At 36.8% G+C, this 15,000-nt stretch overlaps 1 protein-coding gene across 2 annotated transcripts in view; it reads left to right on the forward strand.

Moving 5' to 3' along the window:
- epha4b (eph receptor A4b) overlaps window positions 1-15,000 on the forward strand; it is a 269,329-nt gene that overhangs the window by 85,600 nt on the left and 168,729 nt on the right. For both annotated transcript variants that reach the window (XM_061920912.1, XM_061920913.1), the window contains exons 4-5: window positions 8,081-8,188; window positions 8,876-9,227. In XM_061920912.1, coding sequence (XP_061776896.1) covers window positions 8,081-8,188; window positions 8,876-9,227 — 460 coding nt within the window. The remainder of the gene's footprint in view (window positions 1-8,080; window positions 8,189-8,875; window positions 9,228-15,000) is intronic.

Raw genomic sequence — 15,000 nt, forward strand, 5'->3', positions numbered from 1 at the left:
GTTTATAGTTATATTGTAAAACTTACAAACGTTGCTTGAAAAGCTTAATGAATGATCCTTTCGAGTAATAACGCTATGGACAGCTAGAAGACGGAACGGTTTAGAGCACCAAAATAGAAAAAGCAAACTGTCGATGTTCAACGCGCGGCACATGCAGTGAGCAAACACGTCCAAAAGGTGGCGCCGTAGCCGCACAATAAGACACCCGTCTGCTGAAAAGGTGTGCAGTTGTTGCCTAATGTGTCGGTCCGATATCAGCGAGAAAAAAGTGAAGTATCGATTGATATCGGCCTGCCTTAAAAATCTAACCACTAAACATCTAAATGTCCTCCAATAAGCACTCAGGGTTTGTTTTTCCCATAGTTTTGTGACGTTGTTTACTGAATTAAAACATAGTCTGCCACTAGGAGCTAGCAGCTACACAACAGCTTAGCACACAATAGCACACATGCTAGACACACATATTGCAGTCTTAAACATGTAATATACACACACATACAATATCAACATACATATTAACCTGTAATATACACACACATACAATATCAACATACATATAAACATGTAATATACACACACATACAATATAAACATAAATATAAACTTGTAATACACACACATACAATATAAACATAAATATAAACATGTAATATACACACACATACTAATATAAACATGAATATAAACATGTAATATACACACACATACAATATAAACATGTAATATACACACACATACAATATAAACATACATATAAACATGTAATATACACACATACACAAAATAACCATACATATAAACATGTAATATACACACACACACAATATAAACATGTAATATACACACACATACAATATAAACATACATATAAACATGCAATATACACACACATACAATATAAACATACATATAAAGATGTAATATACACACACATACAATATAAACATACATATTAACGTGTAATATACACACACATACAATATAAACATACATATAAACATGTAATATACACACACATACAATATAAACATAAATATAAACATGTAATATACACACACATACAATATAAAAATGTAATGTAACCACATATACAATACAAACATACATATAAACATGTAATATACACACACATACAATATAAACATAAATATAAACTTGTAATATACACACATAAATATATATAAACATAAATATAAACATGTAATATACACACATACAATATAAACATACATATAAACATGTAATATACACACACATACAATATAAACATAAATATAAACTTGTAATATACACACATAAATATATATAAACATACATATAAACATGTAATATACACACATACAATATAAACATACATATAAACATGTAATATACACACACATACAATATAAACATACATATTAACCTGTAATATACACACACATACAATATAAACATACATATAAACATGTAATGTACACACACATACAATATAAACATACATATAAACATGTAATATACACACACATACATAGAAACATAAATATAAACTTGTAATATACACACACATACAATATAAACATGTAATATACACACATACAATACAAACATACATATAAACATGTAATATACACACACATACAATATAAACATACATATTAACCTGTAATATACACACACATACAATATAAACATACATATAAACATGTAATATACACACACATACAATATAAACATAAATATAAACTTGTAATATACACACATACAATATAAACATAAATATAAACATGTAATATACACACACATACTAATATAAACATGAATATAAACATGTAATATACACACACATACAATATAAACATACATATAAACATGTACTATACACACATACAATATAAACATAAATATAAACATGTAATATACACACACATACAATATAAACATAAATATAAACATGTAATATACACACACATACGATATAACCATACATATAAACATGTAATATACACACACATACAATATAAACATAAATATAAACATGTAATATACACACACATACAATATAAACATAAATATAAACATGTAATATACACACACATACAATATAAACATACATATAAACATGTAATATACACACACACATACAATATAAAAATAAATATAAACATGTAATATACACACACATACAATATAACATATAATATACACACACAAATACAAACATACATATAAACATGTAATATACACACACATACAATATAAACATAAATATAAACTTGTAATATACACACACATACAATATAAACATACATATAAACATGTAATGTACACACACATACAATATAAACATACATATAAACATGTAATATACACACACATACAATATAAACATACATATAAACATGTAATATACACACACATACAATATAAACATAAATATAAACTTGTAATATACACACACATACAATATAAACATACATATAAACATGTAATGTACACACACATACAATATAAACATACATATAAACATGTAATATACACACACATGCAATATAAACATACATATAAACATGTAATATACACACACATACAATATAAACAAATATAAACATGTAATATACACACACATACAATATAAACAAGTCTAAAATAACTTTGGTTGTACATGTAGATAGATAGATAGATAGATAGATAGATAGATAGATAGTACTTTATTGATTTTTTCTTCAGGTAAATCAATGGATGTCAAATATAAAAAAGTTCATAAATATAACCATAATAAAACTACATGTGAGCAATAGGAGTTGCAAAAACAAATTACCACCCCACTTTAGTATAATTAGAGACAGCACACCTGCACTATGGACTATGGAGTCTATGAGACTATGTAGGTGTACTATGCACTATGTACTATGGGGTCTATGAGACTGTGCACTATATACCATGGGTCTATGAGACTGTGCACTATGTACTATTGGGTCTTTGAGACTGCACTATGTACCATGGGTCTATGAGCCTATGCAGGCGGACTATGCACTATGTACTATGGAGTATATGAGACTCTGTACTATGGAGTCTATGAGACTATTTAGGTGTACTATGTACTATGTACTATGGAGTCTATGAGACTATGTAGGTATGCACTATGTACTATGTACTATGGGGTCTATGAGACTATGCAGGCATAATAACTCCTGTGGAATCCTGGGAGAGTATTTAGAGAGCAGAGCAGGACTGTTGGACAAGAAGGTGTCTTCCAGCGCCAATGAGCGAGTTCAAATCCCCCGCTAGCGAGTTCACTGAGTTCACAGTTTTTGAAGTAGACCAGTATCCAAAAAAAAAAAAGGCGCTCTCTTCTTTTTGCGAGGATCAATACCTGCCAGTTGATTTGATCTGGAACAAATAAGATTGTCTCTCTTTGAGTCTGGCTCTGGTCTGGTCTGGCACGCTGCGATACAGGCCTGAGCCACCTCGATGATATCTGGCAGTCTGAGAGGATCTTTGATCAGCCAACATTTCTGAAGCGGGTGTTGTTGTTTGAACAAATTGCGGCTTCTAACGAGCTCAGCCAGTCAGCTTAATCAAGACAGCAGATGATCGTTACCTGATATTTGTTCCAATTAGACGAAGTTACACCTTGATGAATTACAACATCCATGTTGACTGCTTGCTGTTCCTATGATGACTCACCATTGGACTGGCCAATCAGAGGCAAGAGAAGGCGGGTCATAGGAACTAGTAGCACAGTCCTAACAGACACTCATGTCACATGACCAGGAGGGAGTCAGAGACAGAGGGACGCTTCAAGCTGACCACTCATAAAAAACATTATTATGACTGCCAGAAAGACAAGCACAATGCCAAAAAAAAAGTAGCATTTTGATAAAGAAGGTAAAAAGCACTAGAACATCAAAAAAAGGAACTCAAAGGATCCTTCAGCAGGACTCAACTTTGAACTTTTTTAAGGTCAAGGCAAGTGTTCAGCACTAATTTCAACAAATAAACATCATTTTTGATATGCAACATTTGAAATGTGAAACATTGTTTGTGCAATTGACTTATTGGAACAAATTACTTGTAAAAATCAAGCTTTGGTGGTTCTAGGGGAGAAAAAGAGACAAGTCCTATACTTAAAGACCTGCAGGATCATTTCAATTTGCTGCTCAGTCCAGCAGTTAAACAAGTCATGTTCAACATTTGCCCATTCATTTTGAAATAGATTCTCCAGAGAATACTTATGTTATAGTGCTATATTTTAATTGATATACATATATATATATATATATATATATATATATATATATATATATATATATATATATATATATATATATATACTTAGAGGGCCCCACTCTCCCACATAACTGCGATATTACAGCCCCTCTGTATTGATTTTCTACCACTTTGTCAGTCTTTTTGTGGACCAGACGTCTGCAGAATGACGAGTGCAGCGATAACATGAGAGTGAGGTTTAGGTCTGGCTCTTCAAGGCAGACGTGAGAGCAGAGAGGCCGGCCAGCTTGTTAAAATTTCACGTTGGATGAACTTGTGTGTCAGTAAAGTACTTTATGTGTGTGTGTGTGTGCACGTGCACATTCAACATGTACTACAATGAGTCCAACATAAAGTGTGTGTGTGTGTGTGTGTGTGTGTGTGTGTGTGTGTGTGTGTGTGTGTGTGTGTGTGTGTGTGTGTGTGTGTGTGCAGACATTCAACATGTACTACTACGAGTCCAACATAAAGTGTGTGTGTGTGCAGACATTCAACATGTACTACAATGAGTCCAACATAAAGTGTGTGTGTGTGTGCAGACATTCAACATGTACTACTACGAGTCCAACATAAAGTGTGTGTGTGTGTGTGTGTGTGTGCAGACATTCAACATGTACTACTACGAGTCCAACATAAAGTGTGTGTGTGCAGACATTCAACATGTACTACTACGAGTCCAACATAAAGTGTGTGTGTGTGTGTGTGTGTGTGTGTGTGCAGACATTCAACATGTACTACAATGAGTCCAACATAAAGTGTGTGTGTGTGTGCAGACATTCAACATGTACTACTACGAGTCCAACATAAAGTGTGTGTGTGTGTGTGTGTGTGTGCAGACATTCAACATGTACTACTACGAGTCCAACATAAAGTGTGTGTGTGTGTGTGTGTGTGTGCAGACATTCAACATGTACTACTACGAGTCCAACATAAAGTGTGTGTGTGTGTGTGTGTGTGTGTGTGTGCAGACATTCAACATGTACTACTACGAGTCCAACATAAAGTGTGTGTGTGTGTGCAGACATTCAACATGTACTACTACGAGTCCAACATAAAGTGTGTGTGTGTGTGTGTGTGTGTGTGTGTGTGTGTGCAGACATTCAACATGTACTACAATGAGTCCAACATAAAGTGTGTGTGTGTGTGCAGACATTCAACATGTACTACTACGAGTCCAACATAAAGTGTGTGTGTGTGTGTGTGTGTGTGTGCAGACATTCAACATGTACTACTACGAGTCCAACATAAAGTGTGTGTGTGTGTGTGTGTGTGTGCAGACATTCAACATGTACTACTACGAGTCCAACATAAAGTGTGTGTGTGTGTGTGTGTGTGTGTGTGTGCAGACATTCAACATGTACTACTACGAGTCCAACATAAAGTGTGTGTGTGTGTGCAGACATTCAACATGTACTACTACGAGTCCAACATAAAGTGTGTGTGTGTGTGTGTGTGTGTGCAGACATTCAACATGTACTACTACGAGTCCAACATAAAGTGTGTGTGTGTGTGTGTGTGTGCAGACATTCAACATGTACTACTACGAGTCCAACATAAAGTGTGTGTGTGTGTGTGTGTGTGTGTGTGTGTGCAGACATTCAACATGTACTACTACGAGTCCAACATAAAGTGTGTGTGTGTGTGCAGACATTCAACATGTACTACTACGAGTCCAACATAAAGTGTGTGTGTGTGTGTGTGTGTGTGTGTGTGCAGACATTCAACATGTACTACTACGAGTCCAACATAAAGTGTGTGTGTGTGTGTGTGTGTGCAGACATTCAACATGTACTACTACGAGTCTAACATAAAGTGTGTGTGTGTGTGTGTGTGTGTGTGTGTGTGTGTGCAGACATTCAACATGTACTACTACGAGTCCAACATAAAGTGTGTGTGTGTGTGTGTGTGTGTGTGTGTGCAGACATTCAACATGTACTACTACGAGTCCAACATAAAGTGTGTGTGTGTGTGTGTGTGTGTGTGTGTGTGTGTGCAGACATTCAACATGTACTACTACGAGTCCAACATAAAGTGTGTGTGTGTGTCCAGACATTCAACATGTAATACTACGAGTCCAACATAAAGTGTGTGTGTGCAGACATTCAACATGTACTACTACGAGTCCAACATAAAGTGTGTGTGTGTGTGTGTGTGTGTGTGCAGACATTCAACATGTACTACAATGAGTCCAACATAAAGTGTGTGTGTGTGTGCAGACATTCAACATGTACTACTACGAGTCCAACATAAAGTGTGTGTGTGTGTGTGTGTGTGTGCAGACATTCAACATGTACTACTACGAGTCCAACATAAAGTGTGTGTGTGTGTGTGTGTGTGTGTGCAGACATTCAACATGTACTACTACGAGTCCAACATAAAGTGTGTGTGTGTGTGTGTGTGTGTGTGTGTGCAGACATTCAACATGTACTACTACGAGTCCAACATAAAGTGTGTGTGTGTGTGCAGACATTCAACATGTACTACTACGAGTCCAACATAAAGTGTGTGTGTGTGTGTGTGTGTGTGTGTGTGTGTGTGCAGACATTCAACATGTACTACAATGAGTCCAACATAAAGTGTGTGTGTGTGTGCAGACATTCAACATGTACTACTACGAGTCCAACATAAAGTGTGTGTGTGTGTGTGTGTGTGTGTGCAGACATTCAACATGTACTACTACGAGTCCAACATAAAGTGTGTGTGTGTGTGTGTGTGTGTGCAGACATTCAACATGTACTACTACGAGTCCAACATAAAGTGTGTGTGTGTGTGTGTGTGTGTGTGTGTGTGTGCAGACATTCAACATGTACTACTACGAGTCCAACATAAAGTGTGTGTGTGTGTGCAGACATTCAACATGTACTACTACGAGTCCAACATAAAGTGTGTGTGTGTGTGTGTGTGTGTGCAGACATTCAACATGTACTACTACGAGTCCAACATAAAGTGTGTGTGTGTGTGTGTGTGTGCAGACATTCAACATGTACTACTACGAGTCCAACATAAAGTGTGTGTGTGTGTGTGTGTGTGTGTGTGTGTGCAGACATTCAACATGTACTACTACGAGTCCAACATAAAGTGTGTGTGTGTGTGCAGACATTCAACATGTACTACTACGAGTCCAACATAAAGTGTGTGTGTGTGTGTGTGTGTGTGTGTGTGCAGACATTCAACATGTACTACTACGAGTCCAACATAAAGTGTGTGTGTGTGTGTGTGTGTGCAGACATTCAACATGTACTACTACGAGTCTAACATAAAGTGTGTGTGTGTGTGTGTGTGTTTGTGTGTGTGTGCAGACATTCAACATGTACTACTACGAGTCCAACATAAAGTGTGTGTGTGTGTGTGTGTGTGTGTGTGTGTGTGCAGACATTCAACATGTACTACTACGAGTCCAACATAAAGTGTGTGTGTGTGTGTGTGTGTGTGTGTGTGTGTGTGTGTGCAGACATTCAACATGTACTACTACGAGTCCAACATAAAGTGTGTGTGTGTGTCCAGACATTCAACATGTACTACTACGAGTCCAACATAAAGTGTGTGTGTGTGTGTGTGTGTGTGTGTGTGTGTGCAGACATTCAACATGTACTACTACGAGTCCAACATAAAGTGTGTGTGTGTGTGTGTGTGTGTGTGTGTGCAGACATTCAACATGTACTACTACGAGTCCAACATAAAGTGTGTGTGTGTGTGTGCAGACATTCAACATGTACTACTACGAGTCCAACATAAAGTGTGTGTGTGTGTGTGTGTGCAGACATTCAACATGTACTACTATGAGTCCAACATAAAGTGTGTGTGTGTGTGTGTGTGTGTGTGTGTGCAGACATTCAACATGTACTACTACGAGTCCAACAACGCCAACTTGTGGTTCATCAAGGAGAGCCAGTACGTCAAAATCGACACCATAGCTGCGGATGAGAGCTTCACGCAGGTATGGATGCTCATCAAGTACGACGACGACCCAAAATAAACGTGTGTTTTTCTGCTATGTAAGTTGCTAAAGAAGTTGTAAACAAACCTGATAGCGCCATGTAACTTTTGCATGTACAGTATAGTACTGTCCTACTACAAATGTAAATTATAGTCAAATGCAATATTTTAGATTGATAATATTCATGTTCATGGGTATTTTGTACATACATGTCTGAAAAAAGAGTAAGTAGAAGCAGAGCTTATTTAACCCCACCCCTTTTCTATTTAATACGTATTTATTGCACTTTTATTTTTACTGAGTAACACAAATGAATGAACTTCTCATTCATTATCAATCATAATGATTGATTTAACCATGAAATAAACAATATATTGATTTTAAATCGTTTACATTTTCATTAATTTAAACTGTAATGTAATTTTTAACAATGTTTGACATATTTTTACTTTTACATAATAATACAATAACACAAAATTCACAATACATTTTTTTTATGATATAATTGGCTCAATAATAATAATACTGCATTATATAGTAATGTTTTTTTTTGCGGGTTTTTTTCTAAATGAAAAATTCAAATAAGTTGTATTAATAAATTGATGAATTGTATAAAAGTGCTGACTTGATTGTCTTTACACAACTGAGTTTGTGGACTATTGGAGACCAAATGTCTTCCCTGCACAGGTGGACGTGGGCGACCGTGTGATGAAACTCAACACGGAAGTGCGGGATATCAGCAACCTGAGTAAAAAAGGTTTCTACCTGGCCTTCCAGGACCTGGGCGCCTGTATCGCTCTGGTCTCGGTCAGGGTCTTCTACAAAAAATGCCCGGTCACCGTGCTTAACTTGGCCCAGTTCCCCGACACCATAACCGGGGGGGACACGGCCCTGGTGGAGGTCCACGGAGCCTGTGTCAACGCTTCGGAGGAGTTTGAGGTTCCCAAGATGTACTGCAGTGCCGACGGCGGCTGGCTGGTTCCCATCGGGAGGTGCGTGTGCAAGCCGGGCTTCCAGGAGAACAAGGACTTCTGCCAACGTGAGTGGACTCTGTGGGTCTGTGGACTGTTTGTGTCTGTGGACTCTGTGGGTCTGTGGACTGTTTGTGTCTGTGGACTGTTTGTGTCTGTGGACTCTGTGCGTCTGTGGACTGTTTGTGTCTGTGGACTGTGTAGGTCTGTGGACTCTGTGGGTCTGTGGACTGTTTGTGTCTGTGGACTTTGTGTCAGTGGATTGTGTGGGTCTGTGGACTCTGTGGGTCAGTGGATTGTGTTGGTCTATGGACTGTTTGGGTCTGTGAACTGCTGGACTCTGTGGATATGTGGACTGTGTGGGTCGGTGGACTATGTATGGTCTACGGACTGTGAGGGTCTGTGGACTGTGTGCATGTTTGATTGATTGATTGATACTTTTATTAGTAGATTGCACAGTACAGTACATATTCCGTACAATTGACCACTAAATGGTAACACCCCAATAAGTTTTTCCATCCATCCATCCATCCATTTTCTACCGCTTATTCCCTTTTTGGGGTCACGGGGGGCGCTGGCGCCTATCTCAGCTACAATCGGGCGGAAGGCGGGGTACACCCTGGACAAGTCGCCACCTCCTCGCAGGGCCCCAATAAGTTTTTCAACTTGTTTAAGTCGGGGTCCACGTTAATCAATTCATGGCCCCAATGTGACCCCTATAACTATTGCAGGGCCTTCGCAGTTCACTAAAAATTATTCAAAGCCAATCAAATTCATTTCAAAAAGCATTAAGTTCAATATCAAGGGACAATTATTTGAAGGTTCTCTGTCATCAGGTTTTTGTAGTCTCTGGTCATTCAATCCAGGGTCACATCTAGTCTTGGACTTAGACTGGTGACATTCAGTCTAAGACTTAGATTGGTCACATCCAGTCTAAGACTTAGATTGGTCACATCTAGTCTTAGACTTAGATTGGTCACATCTAGTCTAAGACTTAGATTGGTCACATCTAGTCATAGACTTATATGGATCACATCTATCAATCAATCAATCAATCAATGTTTACTTATATAGCCCTAAATCACTAGTGTCTCAAAGGGCTGCACAAACTACAACGACATCCTCGGTAGGCCCACATAAGGGCAAGGAAAACTCACACCCAGTGGGACGTCGGTGACAATTAGACCTACATTGTTACATCTAGTCTTAGACTTAGATTGGTCACATTTAGTCTTAGACTTATATGGGTCACATCTAGTCTTAGACTTAGATTGGTCACATCTAGTCTTAGACTTAGATTGGTCACATCTAGTCTTAGACTTAGATTGGTCACATCTAGTGTTAGACTTATATGGGTCACATTTAGTCTTAGACTTATATGGGTCACATCTAGTCTTAGACTTAGATTGGTCACATCTAGTCTAAGACGTAGATTGGTCACAAATAGTCATGGACTTATATGGATCACATCTAGTTTTAGACTTACATTGTTACATCTAGTCTTAGACTTAGATTGGTCACATTTAGTCTTAGACTTATATGGGTCACATCTAGTCTTAGACTTAGATTGGTCACATCTAGTCTTAGACTTATATGGGTCACATCTAGTCTTAGACTTATATGGGTCACATTTAGTCTTAGACTTATATGGGTCACATCTAGTCTTAGACTTAGATTGGTCACAAATAGTCATAGACTTAAATTAGTCACATCTAGTCTTAGACTTAGATTGGTCACAAATAGTCATATACTTATATGGATCCCATCTAGTTTTAGACTTACATTGTTACATCTAGTCTTAGACTTAGATTGGTCACATCTAGTCTTAGACTTATATGGGTCACATCTAGTCTTAGACTTATATGGGTCACATTTAGTCTTAGACTTATATGGGTCACATCTAGTCTTAGACTTAGATTGGTCACAAATAGTCATAGACTTAAATTAGTCACATCTAGTCTTAGACTTAGATTGGTCACAAATAGTCATAGACTTATATGGATCACATCTAGTTTTAGACTTACATTGTTACATCTAGTCTTAGACTTAGATTGGTCACAAATAGTCATAGACTTATATGGATCACATCTAGTTTTAGACTTACATTGTTACATCTAGTCTTAGACTTAGATTGGTCACACCTAGTCTTAGACTTATATGGGTCACATCTAGTCTTAGACTTATATGGGTCACATTTAGTCTTAGACTTATATGGGTCACATCTAGTCTTAGACTTAGATTGGTCACAAATAGTCATATACTTATATGGATCACATCTAGTTTTAGACTTACATTGTTACATCTAGTCTTAGACTTAGATTGGTCACAAATAGTCATAGACTTATATGGATCACATCTAGTTTTAGACTTACATTGTTACATCTAGTCTAAGACTTAGATTGGTCACAAATAGTCATAGACTTATATGGATCACATCTAGTTTTACACTTACATTGTTACATCTAGTCTTAGACTTAGATTGGTCACATCCAATCTTAGACTTAAATTGGTCACATCTAGTCTAGCAGCTGGTGCCAAAACCCCAAATATTTATACTCCGAAACCAGGAGTGTGTGCCTAGGCAAGCATGGTTTTGCCCTATGGTAGTGAGAAAAACAACTGTTGTGAAGCAAACAAACAATCCTAACTCTCAAAGCCAAGGACAGTGGTTGAAGTTTAAGGTAATTAATGATTGACAACATGTTTCTTTGGGGTCGATACTGTGACCGATTATTAATAGTCGAGGAGCCCTATAACTGATATTTGGAGCCGGTATTTAGTAGAAGGTATTTAAACATGAATAGTAAATGTCAGTAAACAGCTGGAAAAGGATGTAAGTTCTGTTTTTTATTTTTATTTTTCACTATTTAATTTATTTTCAATTTTTTTTTTATTTTTTATTTTTTTGTTGACATCCAGCATCAGACATTCCCATCCACATCACATTCACATACTTCACACATCTGTTGTCCGCCCCAAATTTCAATATAAGTTTTGTTTACATCCCACCTTAAAATAATACATAAACAGCAGAGAGTAATATTTGCTAATACATCAATTAAATAAAGAAAAATGAAATAATAATACATTATTAATAAAACTAGTCAGAAAAAAATATATATATATACACATACACATATAGGGAGTAATTCCTTTATTTTTGAAGTAGTACAATCACTAATTCCAAAAATTAAATAATTGCCCCAGTTTTTCCAGTATGAAGTACATTTCTCCAATTTATTTGATTGATTGATTTCCATCCATTGCGTTATGGACATAATGTTTTATGCGGCGTCAATGTTATTTTATTTTAGTACCTTTTAATACATTTTTGTCTAAGAGGAGTGTCAACATGTGCCCGTCAAAATTTAATAACATCTCCAGGGAAAATTGGTAAAACATTTTTATTTCTCCACACCACAGTGATTTACCTTCTACTCTGTCTTATGCAACTTAATAGCAATTTATGGATTTAATACAATTTAAGGTTCCTCGTGGGGAACCCTGCAATATTGAGAACATTTGAATAGAAACAATTCTGATCTCCTTTACGCAGATTATAGTTGAGACATTTTCAAGATAACACATAATTTCAGTCTAATTAATGCATTAATCACTAATAATACTTTTTGTTCATATTTTTCTATTTTGTAATGTTATTATTGGGTTATAGTTATTACCAACAGTGAAAAATAACACATCAAAACCTCTAAGAAATGTCAATGTAATTTTATGAAAAAATGTTGAGAAATTAATCAACAGTGTTCTGAAAATTACTTTTAAAAAGGGATTACAGTTACTTTTTACTTTAGCATAAAATTAATTGAATTACTGATGGAATTAAAGCTGCAAGCAGCGTTGGTCGGGTCCGCCTTTGGCTGCTGCCCCCGAGACCCACGGCCGGATAAGCGTTAGAAGACGCCTTGGAGCCACTATTTTGAGAATCTAATGCATTGTGAAAGTAATGCAGTTGTTGTATTGAAGTGAAAATATCAAACTTCCTGTTGATTTTTGCTAAAGTATGTTAATTATTCAAATGTAGGTCTAAGTGAGACCTACATAGTGGTTTTTGTTTCATGTCTCTCTGACATTCCTACCGGAGGTTACAAGCAGTTTTGTCTGTGTTTTCTTCCTTGGAGCAGTTTGTCTGTGTTGTATTCCTAGGGGGGCGGTAGAGCGCAATTTGGAGTTTTGAGGTTAGGTTTTTTCATCAGATCGCAATTTTTGCCAGACCTGATGTGTGTGTCAAGTTTGGTGAGTTTAGAAGCATTTTAAGGGGGTCAAATAACAGCTCAAAGAGGCAAAAAGGATATTTTTTTAGGAGACTTTGCACAGGGGTTCTTTGAAGGTGTGTAAAATCAAAACCTGAGAACTTATCAAAACTCTGTTCTATACTTTTAATCAGAAGGGTTCAATCTTTCTCCTGTGCGAGTTTGAAGCCAAAACAACAAACGCACTCAGAGGAGATAATGTTTGAAGATAGGTGACCGGTTTTTACAAAACTTTTGTTTTGAAGGGGGGATTGCAAACTTCCTGTTGATTTTTGTTGGGGGTTGTCAATCTATGAAATGTAGGTCTAAGCAAGACCTACATAGAGGTTTTTGTTTCATGTCTCTCCGACATTCTTACCGGAAGTTACGAGCAATGTTGTCTGTGTTTTCTTCCTAGGAGCAGTTTTTTCAGTGTTTTATTCAAAAATAGCGCTAGAGCGCAATTTTGAGTTTGGGGGTTTGGTTTTTTCATTAGATCGCAATATTCGCCAGTCCTTATGTGTGCGCCAAGTTTGGTGACTTTTGAAGTATTCTGAAGGGGTCAAATTACAGCGCAAAGAGACAAAAATTGCATTTTTAGCAAAATTTTATTTTGAAGGGGTTTTTGCCAACTTCCTGTAGATTTTTGCTGAAAGAAGTGAGTGTATGAAAATTGGGTCTAAGTCAGACCTACATAGGAGTTTTTGTTTCATGTCGCTATGACATTCCTAACAGAAGTTACATGCAGTTTTGTCTGTAATTTTTTCCTAGGGGGCGCTAGAGCGCAATTTTCATTTTGGGGGATTGGTTGCTTAGTATGTTGGGAAGGTTTGCTATACCGACGTGTGTGTCAAATTTGGTGAGTTTTGAAGCATGTTAAGGGGGTCAAATTACAGCGCGTAGGTGTGGAATAATAATAAAACACAGCAGTTTCAAAAGGGTCCTTGGCCCATGGGCCTGGCGGACCCTAATTACCCTTGAATACATGTAATTAATTACTAGGGAAATAAATGAATACGTTACTTAAAAAAAATATCTGAGAAATATTTACTACAGTGTGCGGAGTCTGTGCTTTTAAAAGGCGGGGCCTGTTGCCTAGTGACGTGTGACATCATCGAGGTTTTCGACGGAGCTTTGTTTGTTAGCTTTAGCTGTTAACTTTCCACCGGATTGTGTTACCTCCGCTTAATAACCAGATTGAATGTGCTTCCATGGCGGTCATATCTCCTTGTCAACAAACGGGGTATTGTTTGGATTGCAAGTTCGTCAGTCCAATCATTGACTTGTTGTCCGATGTCCGCATCGTGTACGTGCGTGTATGTTGTTGTCTGCTGAGTCACTGTGTGATGTCACACCTTCCTCTTTGATATCAACTTCATTTTAGTGCGATACTGCTTGTCGTTTTGACCAGTAAAAAGATATTTCCTGCCTTAAACTTGCTGCACTCATAACGCTGTCTTGTAGTCGACATAAAAGCACATCAAAAGCAGAGTGCCATGTTACATCAACCTAAAAGTACCTAGTAAAAGTAATTAGATTACTTGTTACTAGTAAAAGTAATTAGATTACTTGTTACTAGTAAAAGTAATTA

Source organism: Nerophis ophidion, linkage group LG14 (genome assembly GCF_033978795.1).
Source record: "Nerophis ophidion isolate RoL-2023_Sa linkage group LG14, RoL_Noph_v1.0, whole genome shotgun sequence".
NCBI classification, from domain to species: domain Eukaryota; kingdom Metazoa; phylum Chordata; class Actinopteri; order Syngnathiformes; family Syngnathidae; genus Nerophis; species Nerophis ophidion.